At 35.2% G+C, this 23926-nt stretch overlaps 1 protein-coding gene across 8 annotated transcripts in view; it reads left to right on the top strand.

Annotated features, from left to right (window-relative positions):
- Window positions 1-23926, top strand: part of Usp15 (ubiquitin specific peptidase 15) — an 87124-nt gene that overhangs the window by 30464 nt on the left and 32734 nt on the right. For 4 of the 8 annotated variants that reach the window (XM_027392281.2, XM_027392283.2, XM_035450538.1 and 1 more), the window contains exons 5-8: window positions 336-481; window positions 5330-5391; window positions 16368-16454; window positions 22847-22991. In XM_027392281.2, the coding sequence (XP_027248082.1) occupies window positions 336-481; window positions 5330-5391; window positions 16368-16454; window positions 22847-22991 (440 nt within the window). The remainder of the gene's footprint in view (window positions 1-335; window positions 482-5329; window positions 5392-16367; window positions 16455-22846; window positions 22992-23926) is intronic. The other 4 variants (XR_004771600.1, XR_004771601.1, XM_035450537.1 and 1 more) reach the window with 2 other exon arrangements.

Raw genomic sequence — 23926 nt, forward strand, 5'->3', positions numbered from 1 at the left:
CTGTAGCATATCTTGGGAATGTGTTCTCATTCTTCAATGTAAGATATTCTTAAACTGATGGCATTGTGAATACAAATATTTTCCATTGTTGGTGTCTTTTTATCCTTTAGTTTCTAACTCCTTTCTTTTGCAGTCTTTAATTCCTCAAGTAATCATCCATCAGTGTTGAAAGACAAAGCTTTTTAAAATTATGTATTTGTTTATCTGTTTTTGCTATTTTACCCTTATTTTTATGAATTTATAATGTTTAGTCTGGTAAGCATTTAGTTCTTTATAACTAATATACCTGTTTTTTAATGTATTATATTTACATATCTTCCCTTTTTAAATCTTAGATACAATTGAAAAAGAAATAAGAAAAATCTTCAGTATTCCAGATGAAAAGGAGACTAGATTGTGGAACAAGTATATGAGTAATACATTTGAGCCGCTGAATAAACCAGATAGCACCATTCAGGATGCTGGCTTATATCAAGGACAGGTATTTTTAGCAATAATTTCTTTTAAAATAAATTCATTTTTTATTTTATGTGTGTGAGTACCTGCAAGTATGTCTGTACCATGTACATGCCTGGTGCTTGTGGAGACCAGAAGAGAGAGTTGGATCGCTAGGAAATGGAACTGGAGTTACAGGTGGTTGTAAACCACCTAACTTGGGTGCTGGGAACTGAACATAGGTCCTTTGCATGAACAACAAATGTTCTTACTGCTGAGCCATCTCTCCAGTCCAACAGTAATGTTTATTTTAAATGCAGCTTTTTGTATTAAAAAACTTACCGAATATTGTGTAGTACATGATGGGTCTGTCTCTGGCGGCCTCTTTCTAACTCTTCTCTCTCCTTGCTGATCAATAATTGTAATTTCTTGTTTCTTTGTTGAGCTTGGAAACACTCTGTTTCTTAGGGATGTTTTCAATGAAAACAGCTAATGTTGTAAGATAAATTAGCAGACTTCCTATAAAAAATCAAATAGTGGTTTTGTCTCCACTGGCCGTTGTAGACTGTGACTCCCATTGTAGCAGTATAAAAGCAGCCATAGGTCATGCACAAAGAAGTAGGTATAGCTGCATTATAATAAAACTGGTTTTAGCAGAGCTGTAGGCTAAGGGAACCTTGGTTTGCCCATCCCTGTTGGCCCTGTCCGTCACATTAGATCTTCCCTTTTGGTATAGTCTAAAAACATTATATATAGTGAGAAATAAGAGTTTAATTACAATTAGCAACTGACTCTACCTTGTAGCCATCTCTTCAGTGAATTGCTGTTCCTTTCCCAGCCCTTGTCTTTTATCATCAACACGTCCTGCTACCTCCAGTTTCTTGCATAGTCTTACTTTACTAGAATGTTCATGCTAAAATGTAAATCTGGTTCTTGCCTCTCATAAACCTTTCCTGACTCCATAAGGGTTATGAAATCCAGACCCCTAACCAGTGTGTGGTCATGGTTTAGTCTTTTGTCTAGTTGTCTATCTTAGACTATCCTTGTCTTTTGGTTGCCATAGTACTCCTGCAGCGTGCTTTTGAATGCATTGTTCGTCTGCCTGATGTACTCTTCTTCCCATTTTCCTGCATCTATCCAGTAAGAAGAATTGTTTTAACCATTCAGTTTCCTATTAGCCATTTCATCCTATTATATAGATGCATCAAATCACATAAATTTGCCCTTCAAATTTCAGCCCAAAGCCATAGCATCTCTTCACCTGTGCTTGTTTTTCTCAATATCCACTGATCGATCTTTAAGAAGAATCTCTCCCCTAATTTCTGTATTATTTATTAGTATCTGAAAAATATACTGAGGCTAAGGTTCATGGATAGAGTTTGTTTTTTTAATTAGTAGTACCTCACATGACTGGTGGTTCAATACGCAGATGATTTTTGCTGTGCCAGTTTATTTGAAAATTATTGCTAACATCAATACAGTTATTTAAAAAATACTCAGAAATTGAGATAAACTGTTAGTAAATTTTTGCTATATGTCAAGTATTATACTAGGCTATCAATGACAACTTGGTGAGCTAGAACTAGTCCAGTGTGCTGAATGCTTGCTATGCAAGCTTAAGGATCTGAGTTAGATCACCAGCATACTTGTAACTCTAGCACTAGAGTGATGGAGACTGGCAAATCCTGGGGCTTGTAGTTGAGCCCGCCTTGTGTAATTGGAAGCCCAGGTTCCAGTGAGACTCCTGCCTCAAAGAGCAAGGCGACTCGCTACTGAAAAGAATGGCTCCTGAGGTTGGCCTCTGGCTGCATGTGGATGCGCGCACACAAGCTCACCTGTACTCATACAATTCAAATCTTTTCTTTGGTTGTTGTTGTTGTTTGGTTTTTTGTTTTGTTTTGTTTTTCAAGACAGGGTTTCTCCGTGTTACAGCTCTAGCTGTCCTGGAACTCACTTTATAGACCCGTCTGGCCTCCAACTCACAAAGATCTGCCTGCCTCTGCCCCTCAAGTGCTGGGATTAAAGGCGTGCACCACCATTTCCTGGCTCCAATTAAAATCTTTTAAAGAAAGGAAGAAGTGGTGACATTAGCCATATAATAATTCCTTCCAGAATCTCAAAAACTTTGAAGCAGTGATCTTCAAACTTATTTTAGCCATTCTTAAGAGAAACTACAAAATTCACTATACACAGTAGGAAAGTTGCTCAGTTGAGGATCAAATGAGACATAATTAATCTCCTTTACAGCTATTGAGCCCCCTTCATTTTCCACTAGAGACAGACCTCTGCCCTGATTGCCATCTACTGGTACTTGCAATAGGAACATAATTTGAAACTATATAGGGTTAATTCATTCAATATTTTAGTGGCATTAAGAAATGGATGTTATTTTCCCCAGACATATAGAAAATGTTGTCTTTGAAAGTTAAAGAATTTGATGTTCTTGATGGTACACATTTGTCAAATTGAAGATTAGACTTGATTGAGAGAATTAAGATTAAATATTTGTGAGGATTTGTTCATTTGGAAGGAGGTGTGTTTCAAAGAATATACATTATAAAGTTTTCAAATAAAAAATTGTGTGAGTTATGTGTGTACAGAGACCAGAGAAGATCAGTGTCAGCATCTCTGTATATAACTTATTCCCTTGATAGGGCTTCTCACTGCACCCGAAGCTCACTGTTTGAATTTCCCAACATCCACTTTTCTCATCCCAACGCCCCCTCCCCCGAAAGTGCTGGGGTCATAGGCATATGTAGCATATGTAGCTGTGGCCTGCCTTCCGATATGCTTATGAAGCACAGCGAGCACTCTTAGTCACTGAGCCACCTCCTGCCCACCCCACCTTTACTGTCGGCTAAAGTGCCCTGGTTGGGAAGTAAGTGAGAACAGAACTGGAGAGGTGGCTCAGTGCTTAAGAGCTCCTGCTGCTCTTGCAGAGGACCTGAGTTGGTTCTTGGCACCCACGTGGGTGGCTCACAGCCACCTGTAACTCCAGTTCCAGAGGATTCAGTGCCTCTTCTGACCTCTGCAGGTTCTGGACTCTTGTGCATGTACCAGTACGTAGACACAAAGCTGTATGTTACTTAAAAATAAACAGATTTTTTTAAAAGTAAGAGAAATGCAGTACGAAAACGTTTACCTCTCCATACTGGTCAATTTTCCATGTCTCCCTTTGATGTGTATAATTTAAATTTTGAATTTTTCCTAAATTTTAACAATAAGCAAAGCATTGCTCAGAAAATAATCTGAGTAAAGAAAATTATTTAAAGGAGTGGATTTTATTACTTCTTGTGGCTTATTAATACTACCTGTGGCTGTAAAATACAGAATTTAAATAAAAATGCTATTAAATATTGAAATGTTATTGCTAAATGATAGTGCATAACTTTGAGGGTTTTTATAGCTGAAATTCCTTGTTTTAAACTGATTTAACTCCTCCAAAAGACCATAATATTTGTGTATATGCAGATATAGTTTATGTACATCATATAGTTGCAAGTTGTAGTAAAGAAACTCTTTTAAGCTATGAATCACTCAATAAATTCTACTTAATAAAGATTTGAAAATATATACTTTCATATTGAGATGATAATTAGAAAATTAGCATAATGGTTGAACTGGTGGGTGCTTGGTGCAGTTAGCTCTCTGAAATAGAGAGACACATCAAGTAGCTTTTCTGAATGTGAATACATTAGTCAAAGGCAGCTTTAGTGTCTAACATGAATGCTCTTTCAACAAGCTCAATGAATTTTTTTTTTTGAATGAGTATTTCAATATTAATTACATTCCTCCAAGGAGTATTGCCATGAGGGTATAGAGTGGCATGCAGAATTGAAACTACAGAGAAGTTAGTGAACTAAATATATAGGATGTATTCATTTGTGGTGTGTTATGTTCAGTTTGTGTTGTTTTGCATTGTAGTTTCACCATGCAAATTTAGATTTTTAATTTCTTATTAGTGATATCACAGATTTATTTAATAAGTATTTTTAAATTAAGTTTTTCTTCCTTACATGACTCATCCTTAACAGAAACTAGAAGAAAGGCCTTTCCATTGATCTGGAACATAGAAGGAAGGAGTTGGGGATATGTTAAAAAAGTATAGCTTTGTCTTGGCATGGACTTTTATTGACCTAGCTGATTTTTGTCTATCTGAAACATGCTACAGCAAAGAACTAGAGCTATTGTAATTTGACTATGAGATTCTTGTAAGTGTGACTGTCAGTTATATACTAAAAGATTTCATAATTTAAGACTAGCGAGATGAATAAGTGAATAAAGTCACTTGCTGCCAAGTCTGACTGAGGTCCATGCACACTGTAGAGGGAGAGAAATGACTCCCACAAATTGTCCTCTCATCTCCATGTGTGCTTCAAGGCACATGCATGCCTATATATAATGGGTGCCTACACATATAGGCACCCATACACAGTACAAATAAATACATAAATGTAATAAAAAACTGTTTCTAAAATAGATTTCAGAATTCACAAAAATAATGTAAATGAATACTAACTTCAAAGCCCTAAACAAATTATAAGTAATCTATCTATAGTTTGGAATTTTTTGCCACTGTTTCTCAATATTTGCGTAATAGTTAAATCATGATAGAGCCACTTGATAGAATATGTTAACTGCACAATCCTGTTACAAGTGTAAATACAATTTTAAAGCATACTTTAAACTGAAACAACTTATAACTTTCTTAGTTATAGGAACTGATTTTTTTCCTTTTTTTTTCTTCACTGTCAATACTGGGTTTTATTTCAGACCATTTTTGTCTGTTGTGTCCTTAAATAATCAGGTACTTTAGTTCCTTATCAGCTTATCTCCTAAAGCTGTCTGACTTCATAGCTGTGGACAAACACCCTTTATTGTGTCGTGTTTGCAGGTGTTAGTGATAGAACAAAAAAATGAAGATGGAACGTGGCCAAGGGGTCCTTCTGCTCCTAAGTAAGTGCTCCTCTTGTGGTTTCTTGCATGATGTCGAGATGTGGATCTAGATACTGAAGTCCGAAATTAGAGTACATATATCCTTTATTTTTATACTTTATTCTTGGGGAAGTTTTCTACGTTTACACTTAGGTTAATATGGTACAAATTTAAAACCTTCAAGGTGAAATCACTTTTGGAATAAGTGATTGTATAAATAAATGTTGTGTTGTCTAATGTAGTCACATCCTTAAGCATTTTGTTGCATTTTCTTGAAGTATTTTTGTGATGTTTTTGAAGTACACCTGTTAACAAAATGCTGCTTTTATGAAAGAAAGTGTGGTGTGAGAGTAGTATCTATTACAAATGCCTTAGAATGTAAGTGACTAAGCAGACACAGGGTCTGCAGTGTTAGAGTTGCTTTTGATGGTAAATGAAGAGTTGAGAATCTTTTCAAAATGATAAGATCTACACTGCATTATCAAAAACACTTAAACGTATTTATATTACAATACCTAAACTTCAAATCTCTGAGGAGTAATATATGTATCTGTAGCCTAAAGAGATCCTTTATATCACACTAAAGTTCCTTCTGCAAATACTTGTGCTAAGTGAGATAAATGAGAGCTACTCACATTTGGTTGATGCCAAATAAGTTGGAGGGAAATTTAATTTTCTATAGCTCTGAATTGACATTCTCTGATGAGAGATTGTAGATCTGAATTTTGAAAAATTTCAAATAATGATTTGTAATTAAATTATGAATGTATTAGGTGTGGACATAGCAAATTTGTAAAAGCAAGCCACTTTGCTAACTTGATTATGAATTTTCTTCCAAAGGCAGTGCGCCTTCAGTTAGAAGGTGCGTGTTTGATCTTACCTGAAGGTTGCTATTGCTGTTATTGTTCTAATTTCTCTTGAGTTAGAAGTGTGTATTGCTCAATGTCCTGCTTAGTTGGACATAAGACAAGGGTAGACTTTAGGGTGAAGTACAGTTTTAATAGGAAGAAAGCATGTGACTTGAATCATAACAGATTTGGAAATTAGACTTTTTGTGAATATTCACTTTAGTGTTTAATCAAGACCACTGCTTTTGTTTTTCTTGATTATGTTTAGATTGCTTTATATTTACTGAATCTTGAAGCAATTTTTGAAGTAATAAAATGGGCTGAGTTGTACATTTACATGTCACGAGTTTAAAGTTTGAGAAGCCTTTTCTATATAAAATTGCTGACTTCACCTGGCTGCCTCCTCTTCACATTCCTTCTCTTTTTAAAAAACAAGGTATTGCCTAAACTGACCTTGAACTCCTGAGCTCAGGTCATTCTCAGTTTCCCGATTAGTTGGGATGCAATGCTGTACACCACGTTCAGTCTAAGTCAATTTTTCCCGTAATCATTTTGATTTGTTAAAATAGCTTAAGTATTTGTATTATGTCAGAATAAAAACCAATTTCTCAATACCTAATATACCATACTCATGTACTAAATATTGGTGAATGAAGGTGTGATGCTAGTGGAGCATGGAAGTAGTGCAGGAGTAGTAAGTGTAGGAAGGATGCTAGCAAAAGTAGCCTAAGGCTCAGTCAATGTGAAACATACATTAAATGTTTTACTACACCATAAATGTATCTTGTATTGTCAAGTGGCAGCTTACCAGAATATAAAATAATGGATATTCTCACTTGTGTATGAAAAGATTCCTAGATTGCTAATGATAAAGAAAATTCTCCTTATTTAAGAAAGCCTATAAAGCCAAAATCAGTAGCAGTAAACAACATATTTGTGAAATTTGAACACACTTCGGTTAAGACAGAAGATAAATTCACTATTGACACATATGTGTTGCAACACTAGTGATCAAATAATCTACATAAAAATCTAGACAAGAAGAGCGCTCCAAATGGTTGTTCAGTGACAAATAATCTTCCCTGAAAATATACATACAAGTGACATGGAATATATGTATACACATATATGTAATAGCAATTAATGAAAGCTGAGGCCATGAATTTAAGGAAATCAGGAAGCAGTATATGAGAGGGTTTTAAGAGAGGAAAAAAAATCTAGATCAGCAAACTGCTGAAAGCTGTGAAAACTGAGCAGATTGGCAGTAGGCCTTTTCTGTGCCAAGGGTCAGTGACCTTTTCTTACTAGGATAATTGATAGAGACCTTCAGTTTTGTTGGTCACATGATCTGCAGCTTTGCTGATATGGCATACAAGTAGCCTTGGCATTGTTAGCACAGAGGTATAATTATATTACAGTAAAGTTTTATTTATATGAAAGCAAAAAGTATGTATTTTATGAGCCATACATCTGTGAGCTCTGGTATATACCAGTACTAAACTGAATAGAAAGTAAAACAACAGCCGGGCGGTGGTGGCACACGCCTTTGATCCCAACACTCGGGAGGCAGAGGCAGGCGGATCTCTGTGAGTTCGAGACCAGCCTGGTCTACAAGAGCTAGTTCCAGGACAGTCTCCAAAGCCACAGAGAAACCCTGTCTCAAACCCCTCCCCGCAAAAAAGAAAACAACAGAAACCTAAATAAGAATGCCTAGATTTACTGGTCGATAACTGAGAAGTTAGTACAAAGACCTCTAATGTCACACTAGGGAAAAAAAAAAAGTAGGTCAATGGCCTGTGACAATGAGCTGAGAAAGACATGCCTAGCTCAGGATGTGATACATGGTAGTGTGCCACCACCTGGCAGTTAGGTTGTTGAAACATCTGGATATTACTCTCTGCAGAATAATCTGCAGTGATGATACTTTGGATTTAGGGTGAATGAATTTGTTAGACCTGTAGCAGGCAAAAGTAAGCAGGTAAGTAACATCATCAATTGAACATAATGGCGTCCAGCAGAAATGAGCAGGGAAAGGAACCATTCTGAAACAGCCTATGGAGTTGGCTATAGAGAGATTTTCAGACGGGGCAGAGCATGTCTGTGGATGGATGAACTTCCAGGTTTCCATTCCTACAATAGGCATCTTTATGCTAGAGGTCACAATCGTAACCCCTATTGGAAATGCTTTACCTTTCAGTTGTTCTCAGAAGTGCAATGTTATCACTACCCTTAGCGGTTTGCCTTTTTCCTTTGTCACTGTTACAGAGGCAGAGGGCAGCCTGACCCATGACAAGGAGTTTTGGAGGACCCTTAAAACAGACATGCCTATCCGAGACAAGGGGTCTGCCTACTCCCAAAGACTGCTTTTGACAAACTCATATGACAGGGTGCAAGTTTAGTTTATAATATAGATGAGCAGTTGTGTTTGGTTTGGTTTTGTAGTTTCTGTCTGTCAGGTTTTTTAGTGGTGTCTTAGGATTTCTATTGGTCTGATAAACACCATGACCAAAAGCAACTCGAAGAGGAACTCAAAGGCGACAGGAATGGGAGCAGAAGCCATGGAGATGTGCTATTTACTGACTTGCCCCACAAGGCTTTTTCAGCCTTTACACTTCTGTTGTCTGGGACCACCTGCTGTCTGGGACCACCTGCTAAGGGGTTCCCCACCCTCAGTAAACAGGGCCTGCCCAGATCAGTCATGAATCCAATCCCTATTTGCCTGTAGGCAAATTTTACCAGGCCCATTTTGATCATATTGAAATCATTAACATTTATGTTAAACCATAAGTTACAGGGGCCACTTGAAGAAGAAATGTTAAATATTATAAATATTAAGGAGTAAAGATAATTTTACTTGAAACATTTTTTTAAATATTTTTAATTAGCATGGAAAGTAACCTAAAATCTGTTAGAAATGTCAAGATCTAAGAGCCACTCAAAAGTATTTAATTAGATTTTCATGCTAAATATCAACAATTTGATATTTTAACTTATATGCAGATACGCACGCGCACACACGCACACAAATATTTTAAATGTTCTGTGCTTATTAGTTGCTTTAGAACTCACATGTATGATCTAGTTTTGAGTATCCAATTTTTTACACTTCTCAAAACAATCTTTTCCAGTTTTACCTTTAAATGGTTTTCCTCTAAATTTTGGATTGCTTTTGTCTGCTTTGCAAAGATACAAGCATTAGGGACTAATTGATCCTAAGTGATTGGAAATGCATGAATAGCAAGGCTATGTTACCTTCAAATAAGAAATTTTCAGATAAAATAATTGGGGAAGCCTTAGGGTTCCTAAAAAGAGAAAACTACATCAATAAGTTAATTCTTACTTAACAAAGAAAGAAGGAAAATGGAAGTTAATGCTTCGGTTTCCTTATTCCTTACATCCTGAGCTTTGGATGTGAGCTCACCAGATTCTGACTATATTGCACTATTGTATTTTCTTCCCTGTTGTTTCATTTAGGTATAATAACTTAAAGCATTTTGAAATAATTACAGTTATATAACAAGAAAACTAAATTGGTTTTCTGGAATAGTAAAAATCCCTTTTGTGACGATAACATTATAATTTAATTCATTCATTTTCATTATTACTAAATAATGCTGGTAAAAGGACATGTGAAAAGATACTTGTGGTTCATGGACAAGTAAACATCAGAGGAATGTATCATCTGCTGGCTAAAGCATGTGTGACTGAAAGATAAAATAATTCTTTTATGTTGTGACTGATTTGCCTGCATGTTCATGCATCACATGCAGAGGTCAGAAGAGGGCATTGGATTCCCTTGCTATGGAAGTTATGCATGGTGGTGAACCCTCATGTAGGTGTTAAGAACTGAGCCTGGGGTTCTGCAAGACTAACAAGTGCTCTAACTGCTGAACCATCATCCCGTGCCGTGCCGATAATTCTTTCTCTTGCATTGTTTCCTGCCTTTGTGGTTCTCTGACTAACAGAACTCTAAATTGACAGCTAAAACTGTAAACCATAATTTAGCCCAGGGGTGTGTGTTTCTTACAGAATTCTGCTGGGAAAGAAGAAACTTTTCAAGTCATACAATTGCCTATCACTCTTTGTTTCTGTTTCCTACACCAACTGTATCAAGCACTTCTTTAGAACTCTTTTATAGAATAAGCCCCATTGTATAGCCAGAAGGATAAATAGTGCATAGACTTAGCTGGGTTAAAATTAAGGACCTACTAGGAAATTTATCACACAAGGTACCCGTTTTATTTTAATATTAAATTGTACTGAGATTTCTACATTCGTTGCATTTTCCTTATTCTTCATATAGTTTTCATAAAGAAACAGCTGTGGAATGGCTCTTGCTCAGACTTCTAATATGTAAGATTAGGGAACAACCAAATGAAAAATGTAGTGGATATAATTTCATAAAAGAAGCCAGAGTTTGAGCATGATAAGAACTGTGGATTTGAAGAACAAATTATCTTAAACTCTTTTTTGTGTACCTACTGCCCTTCTTGGATAATTGGAGACACATAGCAGAAATGTTTCTGAATAGAAGCAATTACAAAGTAAAAGTATTTAATGTTTGAAGAGATTCATGTTTTCCTTTAAGAACTTGTTTTATAGAATAATTGGTAGAAATATGGAGAATTTCTGATTGGTCTTATTTTTGGTTTTGCTAACTTTGTCTTTAGATTTCATAAAGTTAGGATGATTGTTTCACTTTGTTAAACTTAGCTACATTTTAGCAGCTCAATATTGTGGTGTTAGATTTTAGTGTTAAATAGTTAATTTAATGAGAACAAGTTGACGAGTTCTATTTTCCTTTGAAGGAAGAAGGTCAACTTTGTATTGAATTGCATACATTTAATTGAAGCATCACATTGAACATAAAATGCAGACACTACAAACACTGGAATGTTGAGTGAGGTTTATTCAAACCACTTAAGCTAAATTGACATGAAACCTTACTGATTTGTTTTAAAGAGAAGACTATACTGCCTTATATTGTACCTAGCCTACACTGACCAAAATTAGTTTACTAATTTTGATTGATTTTACTAATTTACTAATTTACTAATCAAGCCATTTACTAATGGCTTGATCTCTAGTCAACCAATATGTAGTATTCCAAATATCTCCCTTCTTTTCTGTAGAAAGCCATTAGAAAATGAAGAGTATAAATTTTCAAATTGGATTGTAAGTGAGAGCTAAGTAAGCTGTCAATGTTCACCTTCAAGGAACTAGTTGTGTTACAAATAATGTGGCATTAACTCTAAAGTTTAGCTAGAATGAACTATGTGAAATATAGTTCAGAAGTCTAAATCAGAATGCATGTGCTGTATTCATTTATCAGTAATTTTTTATTTATAGTTTACATCTATCACTCTTGCTCTAATTTCCTTGGTATTTAAGGAAAACATTTACCAATGGTTTTGTATCAATGTATCCTAGATTTTCATTGCTGGTTCTTTTATTAACTCCTCTTTCCTATGTATATGTTAGGAACTAATTTATTTCTGCTTCCTTTCTAATGTCATCTTCTCATGAACCTAAGAAAATCTACCACATTAGAAAACAAACCATCGATTTCCTCAATGCCTCTTTGAGTTTTTTTTCTTTCTTGCTTTCTTGTTTGGGTACATTGCCATCACCCCTGGCTGCTCTCTCTAGACATTTAGTTTTTCTGTCCTTAGTACCATTCACAATAACCTCCTTCTTTCTCTGGGGAGAATAATTCACATGTAGTGTATGAGAGTTTCCCTGGCCCCACTGAGTCCATGAAGCAACTGTGTTTGTGTCTTAAATACACCAATAATCCCCAGAATAGGAAGATCTTCTTTCATCCATAGTAGGCACTCAAAGTCAGGAGACAGTTCATAGATGCCATATTAATACCAGCCTTAACGTAAGCCTTATTAATAAACTGTCTGTATTAAAGCTTCTGCCTGCATCTAAATCCCTATTTTCCAGCATCTCATGCATGACATCACATCAGTTTGAACCAGATATTTCTTCTGTTTTGCACACCTAAATATATGTATGTATGTATGCATGTATATAATATGTATTTCATGCATTGTTTTTTAGCAGGTACCATTCGGGGTTCCCCAGTCACTTTTTTCATCTAACGAACACAGATTCCACCTGTGAAATGGTGTTTCCTAAGCAGTGCTATTAGTATCCTGTTACAATCTTCAAACTTTCTAGCCACCTAAAGAACATTTTTCCCCCTTTGAGGCAGGGTCTCTTCTGTGCAACCCTGGCTGTCCTGGAACACACTCTGTAGACCAGGCTGGCCTCAAACTCATAGAGGTCCACCTGCCTCTGCCTCCCGAGTGCTTGGGATTAAAGGAACATGCAGCCACTACTGTCTGGCTCAAAAAAACTTCCTTTTATGTGGATTTTACAAGTTTATCATAATATATTAAAATGTAAAATATTTATGTGTAACAGTATTAAGCAATTATATAGTAACATCAGCAATATGTTTATAAAATTAGCTGTTTTTAAAATGAAGGCCTTCAGAAAGTAGCATTAAAACACTTTTGCCAGGCAGACTAACAAAAGAAGATACACATAAACCCATGAAAACACTAATGGGAAACCATAATATACAACAAGTGAAAGAATAAGATTTTTTTAAAAAGTCAAAACAAAGCAAATGAGCCAAAAAAAAAAAAAAAAAGTCTACAGAAACGCCATTGTGTCCATTTTCTGTTGGCCATCTACTGCTGGGCATGGCACCTACCTTGAAGTGTGCTTAGAATACTCAGTGAGAATATCTGGTTTAAGTAGAGACAGCTAAACTCAGACTTATGCATGTCGTTTACTATGTAAAAACTGTGTGGATGATGAAGTGCATGGAAGAATTAAGCTTTGCATAGACATGTAGTTGAAAGGAACTTTTAGATGAGTCAAAACTTGATACAGGGTATGTTTCAAAAGATTGACTGCAAAATGGAAATCTGAAGGATATCAATGACTTGTAGCCAGCCTAACACTAAAAACTATATTTAAGTATGCATAATGGCCACTTGAATAATATTCAGTAAGCTGCACAGACCTTCAGAACACTAATATATTTCATAATGCAACTTTCTTATAAACTCATATTTTAAAAAATCAATTTTATGAGAAAAGTCTGAACTTAATATTATGGCTGGGAAAGTCAGCATGCACAGAGGTTTTGCTTGAAAGTTCAGATTTTGTCACCATTGGTTAATATTTTCAGTTGTCAGGCTTGTTTTACCTGTTTTCATTCAGTTCTTCCTACACAAAGCAGAAAGAGTGATGCTGAATGACAGGTCACACTGCAGCTCAGATCTGTGCTCACACTAGCTGTCCTGCTTCAGCATGCATCATCTCCACTTTGTGCAGGCTCCAGTTTGCCAGAAAATGTTCAGAAGTGTGCAGTGTGCTGGAGAGATGGTCGGCAGGCAGCAGGTACCCACCTGAGTCCTTCCCAGCTGCTTGTAACTCCAGTTTCAGGGTTCTGACACCTGGCTTCTGCTTCTGCAGGTCCCTGCAGTCCCGTGCACATACCCATACACACACCTATCCCATACACACATCCACACACCTATACCTCATTAAAAATACATTTTGAGGTGTTTTTAAGAGTCAAAGGTTAATAAAATTTTGATTTGTTATGTCAAGATACTTTAAAGTGAAATTAGATTGTGGTGTGGCTAGTGTTCTTTCATTCATGCGCATTTAGTTTGACCTAAATATGACTTTGAATGGCAATCCAAAAAAAGCTACCAAATGGCATTTTAATAATGTCTCAGTATTACGAAAATAATTTTAACCTCACAGATGCAATGAAAGGATCATGGTCCTTGCTAAGTTCCCTGAGTCCATGGACAATTTTGAGAACTGCTTCTTAAATAGAAACATGTTGCCCTTGGTCACTCCACTTTTTGAATTTCACCCTTTATTGAATTCCCCCCTTTGTCATCTTAATAGTTTCCTAATCTATATTCTATTCATTACTGTATTTCTCTCCCCCAGTAAGTAATCTTACTGGAATATAAATCTGATTATGTTGTTGTCCTTATTAAAATCTGTAATATGTTCCGTCACTTGGGCGAAATTTTGGTCCCTTTGTAGGACACAAAAGGCTGTTTATCATGCATATCCTACTACCTGTATTCTTACCCCTGTACACCTCCTATGTCAGCCAGGGCCAATTCTCTCAACACAATTGACTCTACAACCCCACACATTTGCATATGCTGTTCTTTCCACTTTGAATTCTTCTAATTCCTACATATACCTCTAACTGCATATCATTATCCAAGTTGCTTCATGTCACACTTAGAGAATGTTATATTAAAAGTTGTTAAAGCACTTAGTGTTTCACATCTATTTTCTTATGCCATTTCTCCCCCACTGGGTTGCAAACCTGCTTGAGGTCAGAACTGTATCTTCTTATCCTCTCAGACTCACTAAAACAAAAGCATATAGTAATCATTTGATCAACTTTGAGCACTTGAGTGAACTTCATAGAAATTAGTATCAAAATACAAATCAACACCATGATATTTTATCCCTTTTTTAATATAACCAGTAAGTTTAGTTACTCCTCAGTAGTAAAAGCTCTGGACAGGCAGGAAATGTACGTGTCAGTGTATGTCTCTGCATAATTAAATGAAATACTCCTTTATTTCCATACTTTTGACTGAAAGTAAAATAGAAGGCATTTCTGAAAAATTATACTGAAATTTTGAAGTTTTGAAATATTAATATTCAATCCATTGCTTCAACTCAAATTCTAATCCCATTAGATTTCCCCCTATTTAATTCTTATAATGGCCGGTATAGTGGAATGCATCTTCAGGAACCAGAGACAGGTGATCTCTGAGCTTTAGGCCAGCTTGGTGGAGGCTCCATATTGAGACAGCCTATCTCAGAAAGAAACAAAAACCTTACTTATCAAAAGACAAAAAGCTCTTTTCTACTAGTGTCTGAAAAATACTAGGTAGCAGCATTCAAGCTTTTAAGTTATGTCCTCAGCCATGTGTGCTCTTAAACTTGGCTGGCTATAGTTTCTGCTTTAGCTTAGTACAGTTAAATGCTTCCTGTGGAGGGGCGCCTGTTGGAAAGGCACCTGACTCAGTGAACCCATCAATATGCAGTGGTCAGGAGCAAAAAGAACCTTGTTCACAAAGGCACTTTTTACTAGGATTTTTAATGCTTGAACTTTAAAAGTTGAGTTTTTCTTGTATTTAACAAATTTCATTGTCGAGCATTTATTTCACGTAACATGTGTGTATATAAAGATTAAACACAAATTACATTGATTGCATATTGTCCTGCCTGTTGACCAAGTCACTGTCTGTTAGCCTCCAAGTGGAGGAGATGAAGTTTTAAAAACCCATCCATCCATCACTTGGGGCCTTGTTTAGAATTTACTGTGACTGAGTCAGTACAGTGCAGCTTTCACAGCCCCCACCAGATATTCCATAGGGAATATAACAGTTACAGAACTCATGAAAATCCAGTCTTTCAGACACCTTTATGTACTATAAGGGTTTCTTTGTAATAGATTTACTGATTTTTTTTTTCTTCTATCTGCCTTTAACATGCATTTACTGTGTAAAAGCCAGTCATGGTAGAGATTCCCATGCCACAAAAGATTCTGAATTAATGAAATGTGTATCACATAGTCATATATGTGTCCTTTAGGTTTTCCAGAGATACTTTTGGCCAAATATTGTTTCTTGGCATAATGCTTAGATTTTCTTTTGTTGTTCTTTCCCCACTGACTTCAAGACTTATGAATGGCTAACATTATCTGAGCCCTATGTCAGTACTGTGTATAAAATGTCCTGGTGCCTCCTAGGAAATAAAGTAGCCTCATTTGATTAAATGTACAGAAATTTATTGTAAGATGTAGTAATTATCATCCTGAAGAATGGAGTTAGTAGATTTATAAGAATAATAGCAAGTTTTATAATTTCAAAAACTTTACTGGAAAAAGTTCCCTTTTGTAACACTTTTGTACTTCAAATGAAAAATATATTGAAAACTAAATGATATATAATTATTTTGGCCATAAAATCTGTATTCCAGCATTCCTTTATTACAAACATTGTCACCTGTTTCTTTTCTTCATAATTTCTTAATTCTTCATTTTTTATCTAATTTGACATTTTCATATTTTTAAAGGTCCCCAGGTGCATCCAATTTTTCAGCTTTACCAAAGATCTCTCCTTCATCTCTATCAAACAATTATAACAACATCAACAGCAGAAAGTAAGCACTGGATCTTAAAAACTTTCTTTAATTGGTTGGCCCTATGACGGTTACAAAAAGATCTCTTTTATCTAAAATTTAGGACAAAAGTCTTCATGAATCAAAATTTGCTTTCTCTTAAATCACTGATCAGTTCTTTCATAAGTCATTTCAGAAGAAATAAGACACACTTTAAAGACCATTTGATTTAATACAGGATAGTATGTAATAGTTGGCTGAACAATAAAAAGAACTTTCAGAATTTTATAGTCTCAATTTTAGACTCTAATTAGTGACATTTTTCTAGGACTTTGTCACAACTCAAGCTTAGAGGATGAATATAAATCTCATTGTCATATTGGTCTGATATTCATCCATGATAAAACCATGTGTCAGTCATTCTTAGCCAGAGAGCGGGTATACGGAAAAATCAACTTTTCATAATAAACAGTTCCTGTTCCACATTCTCTTGGACAATCCTATAACATCTGATTATGGGTATACTGCCTTGAAGATTGCGTTTTTTGGTAGAGTCAGTTTGTCCCTTCCTCCTTAAAATGGGTTTCAGGGGTTGAAATCAGGTCACCAGGCTTATATGCCTGCTTTACCTGCTTGAGCCATCTCACTGGCCAAGCATGCCATTTTTATCTTAGTGGACAAAAAGGAAAAAGAAAACCATTTTAATTGTCATTTGCTCAACCAGTGTATAAGAACTTTATCTGTATTTATTAATGGGTATGATATATACCCTGTGGTTATGGGATACCTTCACAGTGCACATTACTGCGCCCCACAAATGGCATCTGATTTATAAATTTGAAAACACTAAAGCAGTTTGTGAAAAATCATAAATCAAGCTATAATTCCTTTTTTGGGTTTAATTTTCCTGTTAAAATCCCCTGTGTTTTGTAGGAACTTGGATTTTAAGTAGATGATGATAGCTAATTTTAAAGGGAAAAAATGGCAAACAAATTTGATGTTCTCAAAAAGCATTCTAAGCAATGAAAAATGTTTTCAGTTATCCAAGAAATACCATCCAAAAGATTGCATAGCTTTCTGGATGGTTTTTCTTTAGAATTTTCAATCTAAGATTATTATCGAGCATTAAAAAGAAGGTAAGAGAAATGAAAAAAAAAAAACACTTAAAAAAATAAAAAGATACCAGGTTCATAAAGGTTAGAGATTTCCTGAAACAGAAAACTAAATAATATAACTTGGTAATAAGAGGAATTGAGTGTAAAGAGTCTCACTAATTTGTTTTGTAAGTTACAACCATAAAAAAATATTCTTATAAGACTTTCTTCTGAGTAGCTGTAATAGGGACACACTTTTTAGTAATAAGTTTCCCAGTTCAGATCAAGCCAGCTTAAGACATCTTCATTTCATAATTCATAAAAATTATATACACTATATATTAATATTACACTGTAGATATACTAAGGTATGAATATCTAGGTGTTACATTTGTTTCTTTTCGACATAAAAACACATACCAGCAGAAAGAGTTTCTAGAGAAAGAAATATTTTCTAACCCAGTTTGTATTTTACATGTATTTTAATTCATCAAAATTACTTTTTGGAGGGGATAAGTTTTGTGTTTGTACCAGTTGCAGATGGCTCCCACATCTACTATAAAATAAGTAAATTATGCCCTTACACTTCTTTTTAAAACAATTTTAACATTATGTATAAGTGGGATTGACTGTAGACTGTATTTTGACTGGAGTTATTATGTTGGTTTATGTGGTTTCTTGTTTTTCTGTTGTTGTCTTATTTTCTCCCTTCTTGTAATAAAAAATGTCATAGCGCACTCTAATCTCAGAACAATCTGAAAAAAGAAACTCCTAAAGGAAACTGGAGGTTTTTTAGGGGATTGTAATAGGAATTACCTCCAGAGGAACTCCACTATGGTTGTTCTTTAAAAGCTTGCAAGGAAGCCATATGATTGATTTACCTGAGTAATGAACAGAATTTAGGGATTTTTTGTTTTGTTTTAATTTTTAAAGCTTGAATTTTTATTTAAGTAACTAATTTATATAAGGTTTATTTCTTTGATTTCATTTGACTTGTGGAAATAAGTAGTAACCAAGACTTGAGGTGGAAATAGTGCAGTTTCAATAAAAGTAGTCAACAAGATAGTGACCTCTCTAGGTAACATAGTTTTAAACTTTGTGTATGTGGAAGTAGTTTACAGTATTCAATTGTATATTAAAATCTGTAGTATAACTACAGATTTAATTATATAGTAAAAACAGTAGATACGTAGGATTTATGTGAGACATTTACAAGTCCAAGATTAAAATTATTATATACTGATACATTACCAAGAGATTAAATTTCATTTTCAGACATAACAGTACTATTGTAACTGTGATAAAGTGTACTTACAATTATTTATATTTAATAAAATGTTTTTATTTAAAAATTGTGAAAAGTCTGTTTTGGGAATATAGTTTATTTACTCTGTATAGTAATGTTACTTCTTAGCTTATGAAATATTTTTGACTCAATTACAATTTATAAACATTTTTAAATAGGTCAATTCTTTAACTGTTAGTGGTTTCTTTATTTTTATTTCTCTGCCTTATTGTATTTGGTGATATTACTTACACTGCTATTAAAGATATTTTAGTGATTTGTTGTCTAGGTTTTAACATACCATTTTAAAGTAGGTGTTATGTTAATTTATCTCAGTCTGTTTTGAAATTAAAATGATGCCCTGTATGAGATTAAGTCATAACAGTAACTGTAGATTTGTAGTCCTCTTGAACTTGCCATCTGTTTTCACTGAATAACCTAGGTGAGTAGGTTTTTGTTAACTGCAAAGTGAGCATGGTTAATTATATATTCATGATGTCAGACATCAATATTAACTGAGAAGTCTTTTGGAAAGTTAAATAAAAAATTCAGATGTAAAATGTTCCATTTACACATACCACCATTTAAAGAGGATTTACAGTACAATACACAGTACAGTATTAAAATTCCTACTAATCCTTCTGTGAATTTAATCTTTCAGAATAGTATTTAAAGATGATGGCTGCAAAAAGAGAAGCAGAAGCTTCCAGGGGCCTGGGAAAGCTTTTCAGGTTTCCATGCACTCTGTCGAGTGTACAGACAGATGCAAGCTTCTGTCCTTGTCATGGCAAGCCTTCATGTGCAGTGTAACATACATAGTATGGAATGTAATAACCAGCAGAGAGAATTGAGTAGTTTAGTTTTTTTATTCATTGGCTTCATTATCAACATTGTGCATATAGGCTGTCTTAATCTTTGGGTGAGCATTTTACAGGTCCCAGCATTTAAACCAAAGGATAGACACCTCTTAAAAGATTCAGATTTGCCGGGCGTTGGTGGTGCAGGCCTTTAATCCCAGCACTTGGGAGGCAGAGGCAGGTGGATCTCTGTGAGTTCCAGGATAAACCTCCAAAGCAATACAGAGAAACCCTGTCTCGGAAAACCAAAAAAGAAAAAAAATAAAATAAAATGCTGATTTTTTTTTAAAAAAAACAACCATAAAACTGTTTTGCACATCAGATTTTCCCATTTCAGGGTCAGTAAAATGTCTAGCACTTAGAAGCAGTCCATTTTATTTACTTCTAGTATGAGATCTTGATTCTCATTCATGTTCATCTTAATGAATTCAAAGGCATCCCAGCATCTATTAGTGTTACATGTAAGGCAAGAGAGCAGAATATGTGCTTCTGGGATAAGCATGTAAATGTGCTTTAATGGGTACCTTAAGCACATGTGTGTGTTCATGTGTACAGGTGTGCACATGAATACAACTGTGGAGTAAGGGTGCTTTGCTCTTTTTGCTCTGCCTACATAAATTTCACAGTCAGGCTGTGTCTGTTTTTTGTTTTTGTTTTTGTTTTTTTCCTCATGTAGAAATGTCTAAGAAAGGAAATACAGGCCTTTTAAAAAACTGTATAGGAGATCTTGATTTGAATTACAGTCTGAGTGATGATACATTAAATTACCACCTGGTATTTGGGTAAGTTTTTACTTACTAGGACTATAAAACAAAATAAAATATGTTACATGGCTAGTAATTTATAAAAGAAGAAACTTGAGTTCTATTTGTCTGCTTTATAATTAAGTTTAAAACAAAACTCCGTTTAGTCCAGCGGTCGTAAATTTTATTTCATCAAGTTGCATTTCTCTGAGCCTTGATATTTTCACTTAATCTTAGGATTCCTTTGGGAAAGCCAGGGAGTTATTTTTGTTGTTGTTGAGAAGGGAATGGTTTTGTTTTGTTTAAGCACCAAAAATATTCATAGTCTTTATCAAAAACAGGAGGATTCTGAAGGAGAGTTTATGGGATTGGATTAAAGTGGAAGAGAAAAACAAGAGGGTAACCTATCTGAAAGTTGCAGCTTCAGGGGAGGGACGAGCGGGTGAGGGAAGAGAGAAACCATGGTTTTCTGAGTTAGAGATAAGTCTACAAACAAGGTGCAGAAAGATTGAGGTGGCCCTGACTGCTAGCACAGATGTGCTCAGAAGTTAGGATAGATAGTATTAGAGGAGGGAAAGGGGTAGGATGACAGACAGGTCAGGAAAGAGGACAGGCGTGGCAGTGACGATTTAGGAGCACTGCATTAAAGCAGGGCTTCTGGAGTCTGTAAGCCATCTGATGAATCAATCGGTTCAGCACAGCTTAACAGATAGGAGCTTTCCTGAGGCATGATCGTCCTCTTCAAGTGATAGGTCCAACTTTAACTCTAAAGGAAGGGGCAGTAATGTGTTTTTGTAAGCCTGTAACCTTTAGGCAGTGACTCTCATCCTTCCATTATATACTACCCTATAGCGAAGTTCCTCGTGTTGTGCTGACCTCCAACCATAAAATTATTTTCATTGCTACTTTATACCTGCAAATTTGCTACTGTGATGAATTGTAATATAAACATTTTTTTTAGAGACAGAAATTTGTCAAAGGGGTCGAGATCCACAGGTTGAGAACCACTGCCTTGGGGACATTTAGAATGCTGTCTCTCCACTTAGGGCCAGAGATAAAAGTCAGGTTACATTGCGTTGTCCAAATTCACTAAAAAAGTAGATTTCAAAATAAAATGATTTTAAATAAAAACATAAAAATAGTCATGCTTTACCAGGAGGAAGAAGCTTTCTATAATGTGCCTCCGCCAAGCTGCATGATGTTTCTAATCCTCAGGACAGGAACTAGGATATTGTCCTGTCTTAAAAATTTGTATGTTACCATGAAAGTGCACCAAGGCTGGCCATGAGCTAAAGGGTCTGTCCTTGATGACCTCTGAGCCTGTAAGCTACCTAAGAGTTGTGTCTAATCGTGGGTTGGCTGTTCTGTGCTTGTCTGTTGTTTGGTATGGTGTGCATATGTTTACTAAACCTTTTTTAGATTATTCAGTTCATGTAAACCATTACAATCAAGTGAAAGTGAAATGTATAGAATAACAATGAAAAATTTGAAACTAAGAGAAAATTGTCAGGAATAACTGGATTACTGGAGTTACCGATTTTATTGTGTTTATTTGTAAAATAGCATTTTATTTTATACCATCATTTACTTTATCCATGACCTTGACTTGTGTCCAGGTTCATCCTAATGAATAAAATGGACTGAAAATATGATTTTTTGAACTGTTTCCAAAGTATCTCTTACAAATATTCTTACAAAATAACTACCCTATAAAAAATTAAGAATTCATCTTTTTTATAAAATTATGTAAAAATAAGATATTTTAACTTATTGACTTAATTCTAAAATTATTCTGATTTCCTAAATTTTAGACTATAGAGGGTTTTTTTGTTTGTTTGTAAAGTTAAATGCAATATTGCAGCAACTAGAAGAAAAGGCGAGTGGTAATGCTTTGATCTGCTTGCACGTGATCCATTCTGCATTTCAGTACTAGATTTTGCTAGTCTAGCTTAGAAGCTATAAATAGAATCTTCAATGCATCTCAACAGTGATGTCACAGTGGCCTTGGGCCTCTCAGTGCTCATCTGTAACTAGAGCCCAGCTCTCCCCGCTCCTGCAGTTCTCACTCTTATCATAGCAGACTAATTCAAAAGGGACATTAATGCGATGATTTATTGCTGCGGGTGGTGTTTAAAATCTGAATGTTTTAATTTTGATGGAGCAATGCAGACTGGAGCAAGCCATGATGCTGCTCCCATTAATCCAGGGTAGAATGATATAATAGTGGCTTTTATTGAGTGATGTGACTTCTGATATGGTGCTTTGTTGCTTGGATAAAGAATGCCTTAATTAAGGAGGTTACTTTGGAAGTGGTATCTCAGAATGTGCCAGTTGAGGGTTCAGTAAAATGTACTTAATGATTAACCACATATTTCATTGCATATACTTAAAGTACTGTTTATTGTAAGTGTATTGTAATGGAATTGGCTACATTTTTATAATTTTTTTCTTCCAGTGTGAAAAACTCAAATTACTGTCTCCCGTCATATACTGCTTATAAGAACTATGATTATTCAGAACCTGGAAGAAACAATGAACAACCAGGCCTCTGTGGCTTAAGTAACTTGGGAAATACGTGTTTCATGAACTCAGCTATTCAGGTAGGTCTTTCCAAACAGACTGAAACTCATGTTTTATGGAATTCATTGCTACAAAAAGAGTACAGTTGTTTGTGTACAAGAATATTACATGTTTTGACAATGTGTAATTCACGGGGTGCTTGGCAAGCACATGTGGCTCATGGCTCATGCTGCTGGTAGGGGTAGGTTACCTTGCTTCCCAGTTAGGTCACATGGTTTATTGCTGTATTCAGACCAAATGTTACTTCATGTGAAACATATTATTCCAAGCGGGAAATTTAAATTCCCAAAGTAGACGCAGATAGTGGCCTCTCTCCTTTATTCAGTAGAGGTTGCTTTAAGAAAATCTTAAAACTTCAATGAGGCCTTGACATTTAAAAATAGAGATACTCATCCTTCCTTTCCCACACACATTTTAACTTGTTTCTCGTCAGGAGCTTCTGGTTTGGATGTATGAGAAAGAGATGCTACTGCCTCCTTGCCCATTTCTTTCCATGGACTTTACTTTTTCATACATTCTATTCATTCTTCGTGTTTGTTAGATATTTATGTCTTTAATCTGAAGTAGTGAAAGAAATATATATATTGAAGTAATTCATATATATAAATTAGAGCAGGTTGCTTTAGTCCCCTTTTGGTTGTTTTGGTTTTTTGTTTGTTTGTTTTGAGACAGGGTTTCTCTTTGTAGCTATGGGTGTCCTGGAACTCACTATGTAGACCAGGCTAGTCTTGAACTCATAGAGGTCCATCTGCCTCCCATCGTGGTGGGATGAAAGGGGTATGCCACCAGTGCTTGATGCTAATCCTTTTTTTTTTTTTTAATAAATAAAATCTCTGTGTTTTAAAAAGCCCAAATTAGGGTAGACTATTCTTGATATTTTAACTTAATGACATTGTCTTTTCTGTGAATTCTGATTGTTAATTTTAAATCTGATATTTTTTGTTCATATTTTAAA

This window comes from Cricetulus griseus, assembly GCF_003668045.3.
Source record: "Cricetulus griseus strain 17A/GY chromosome 1 unlocalized genomic scaffold, alternate assembly CriGri-PICRH-1.0 chr1_0, whole genome shotgun sequence".
Lineage (NCBI taxonomy): Eukaryota > Metazoa > Chordata > Mammalia > Rodentia > Cricetidae > Cricetulus > Cricetulus griseus.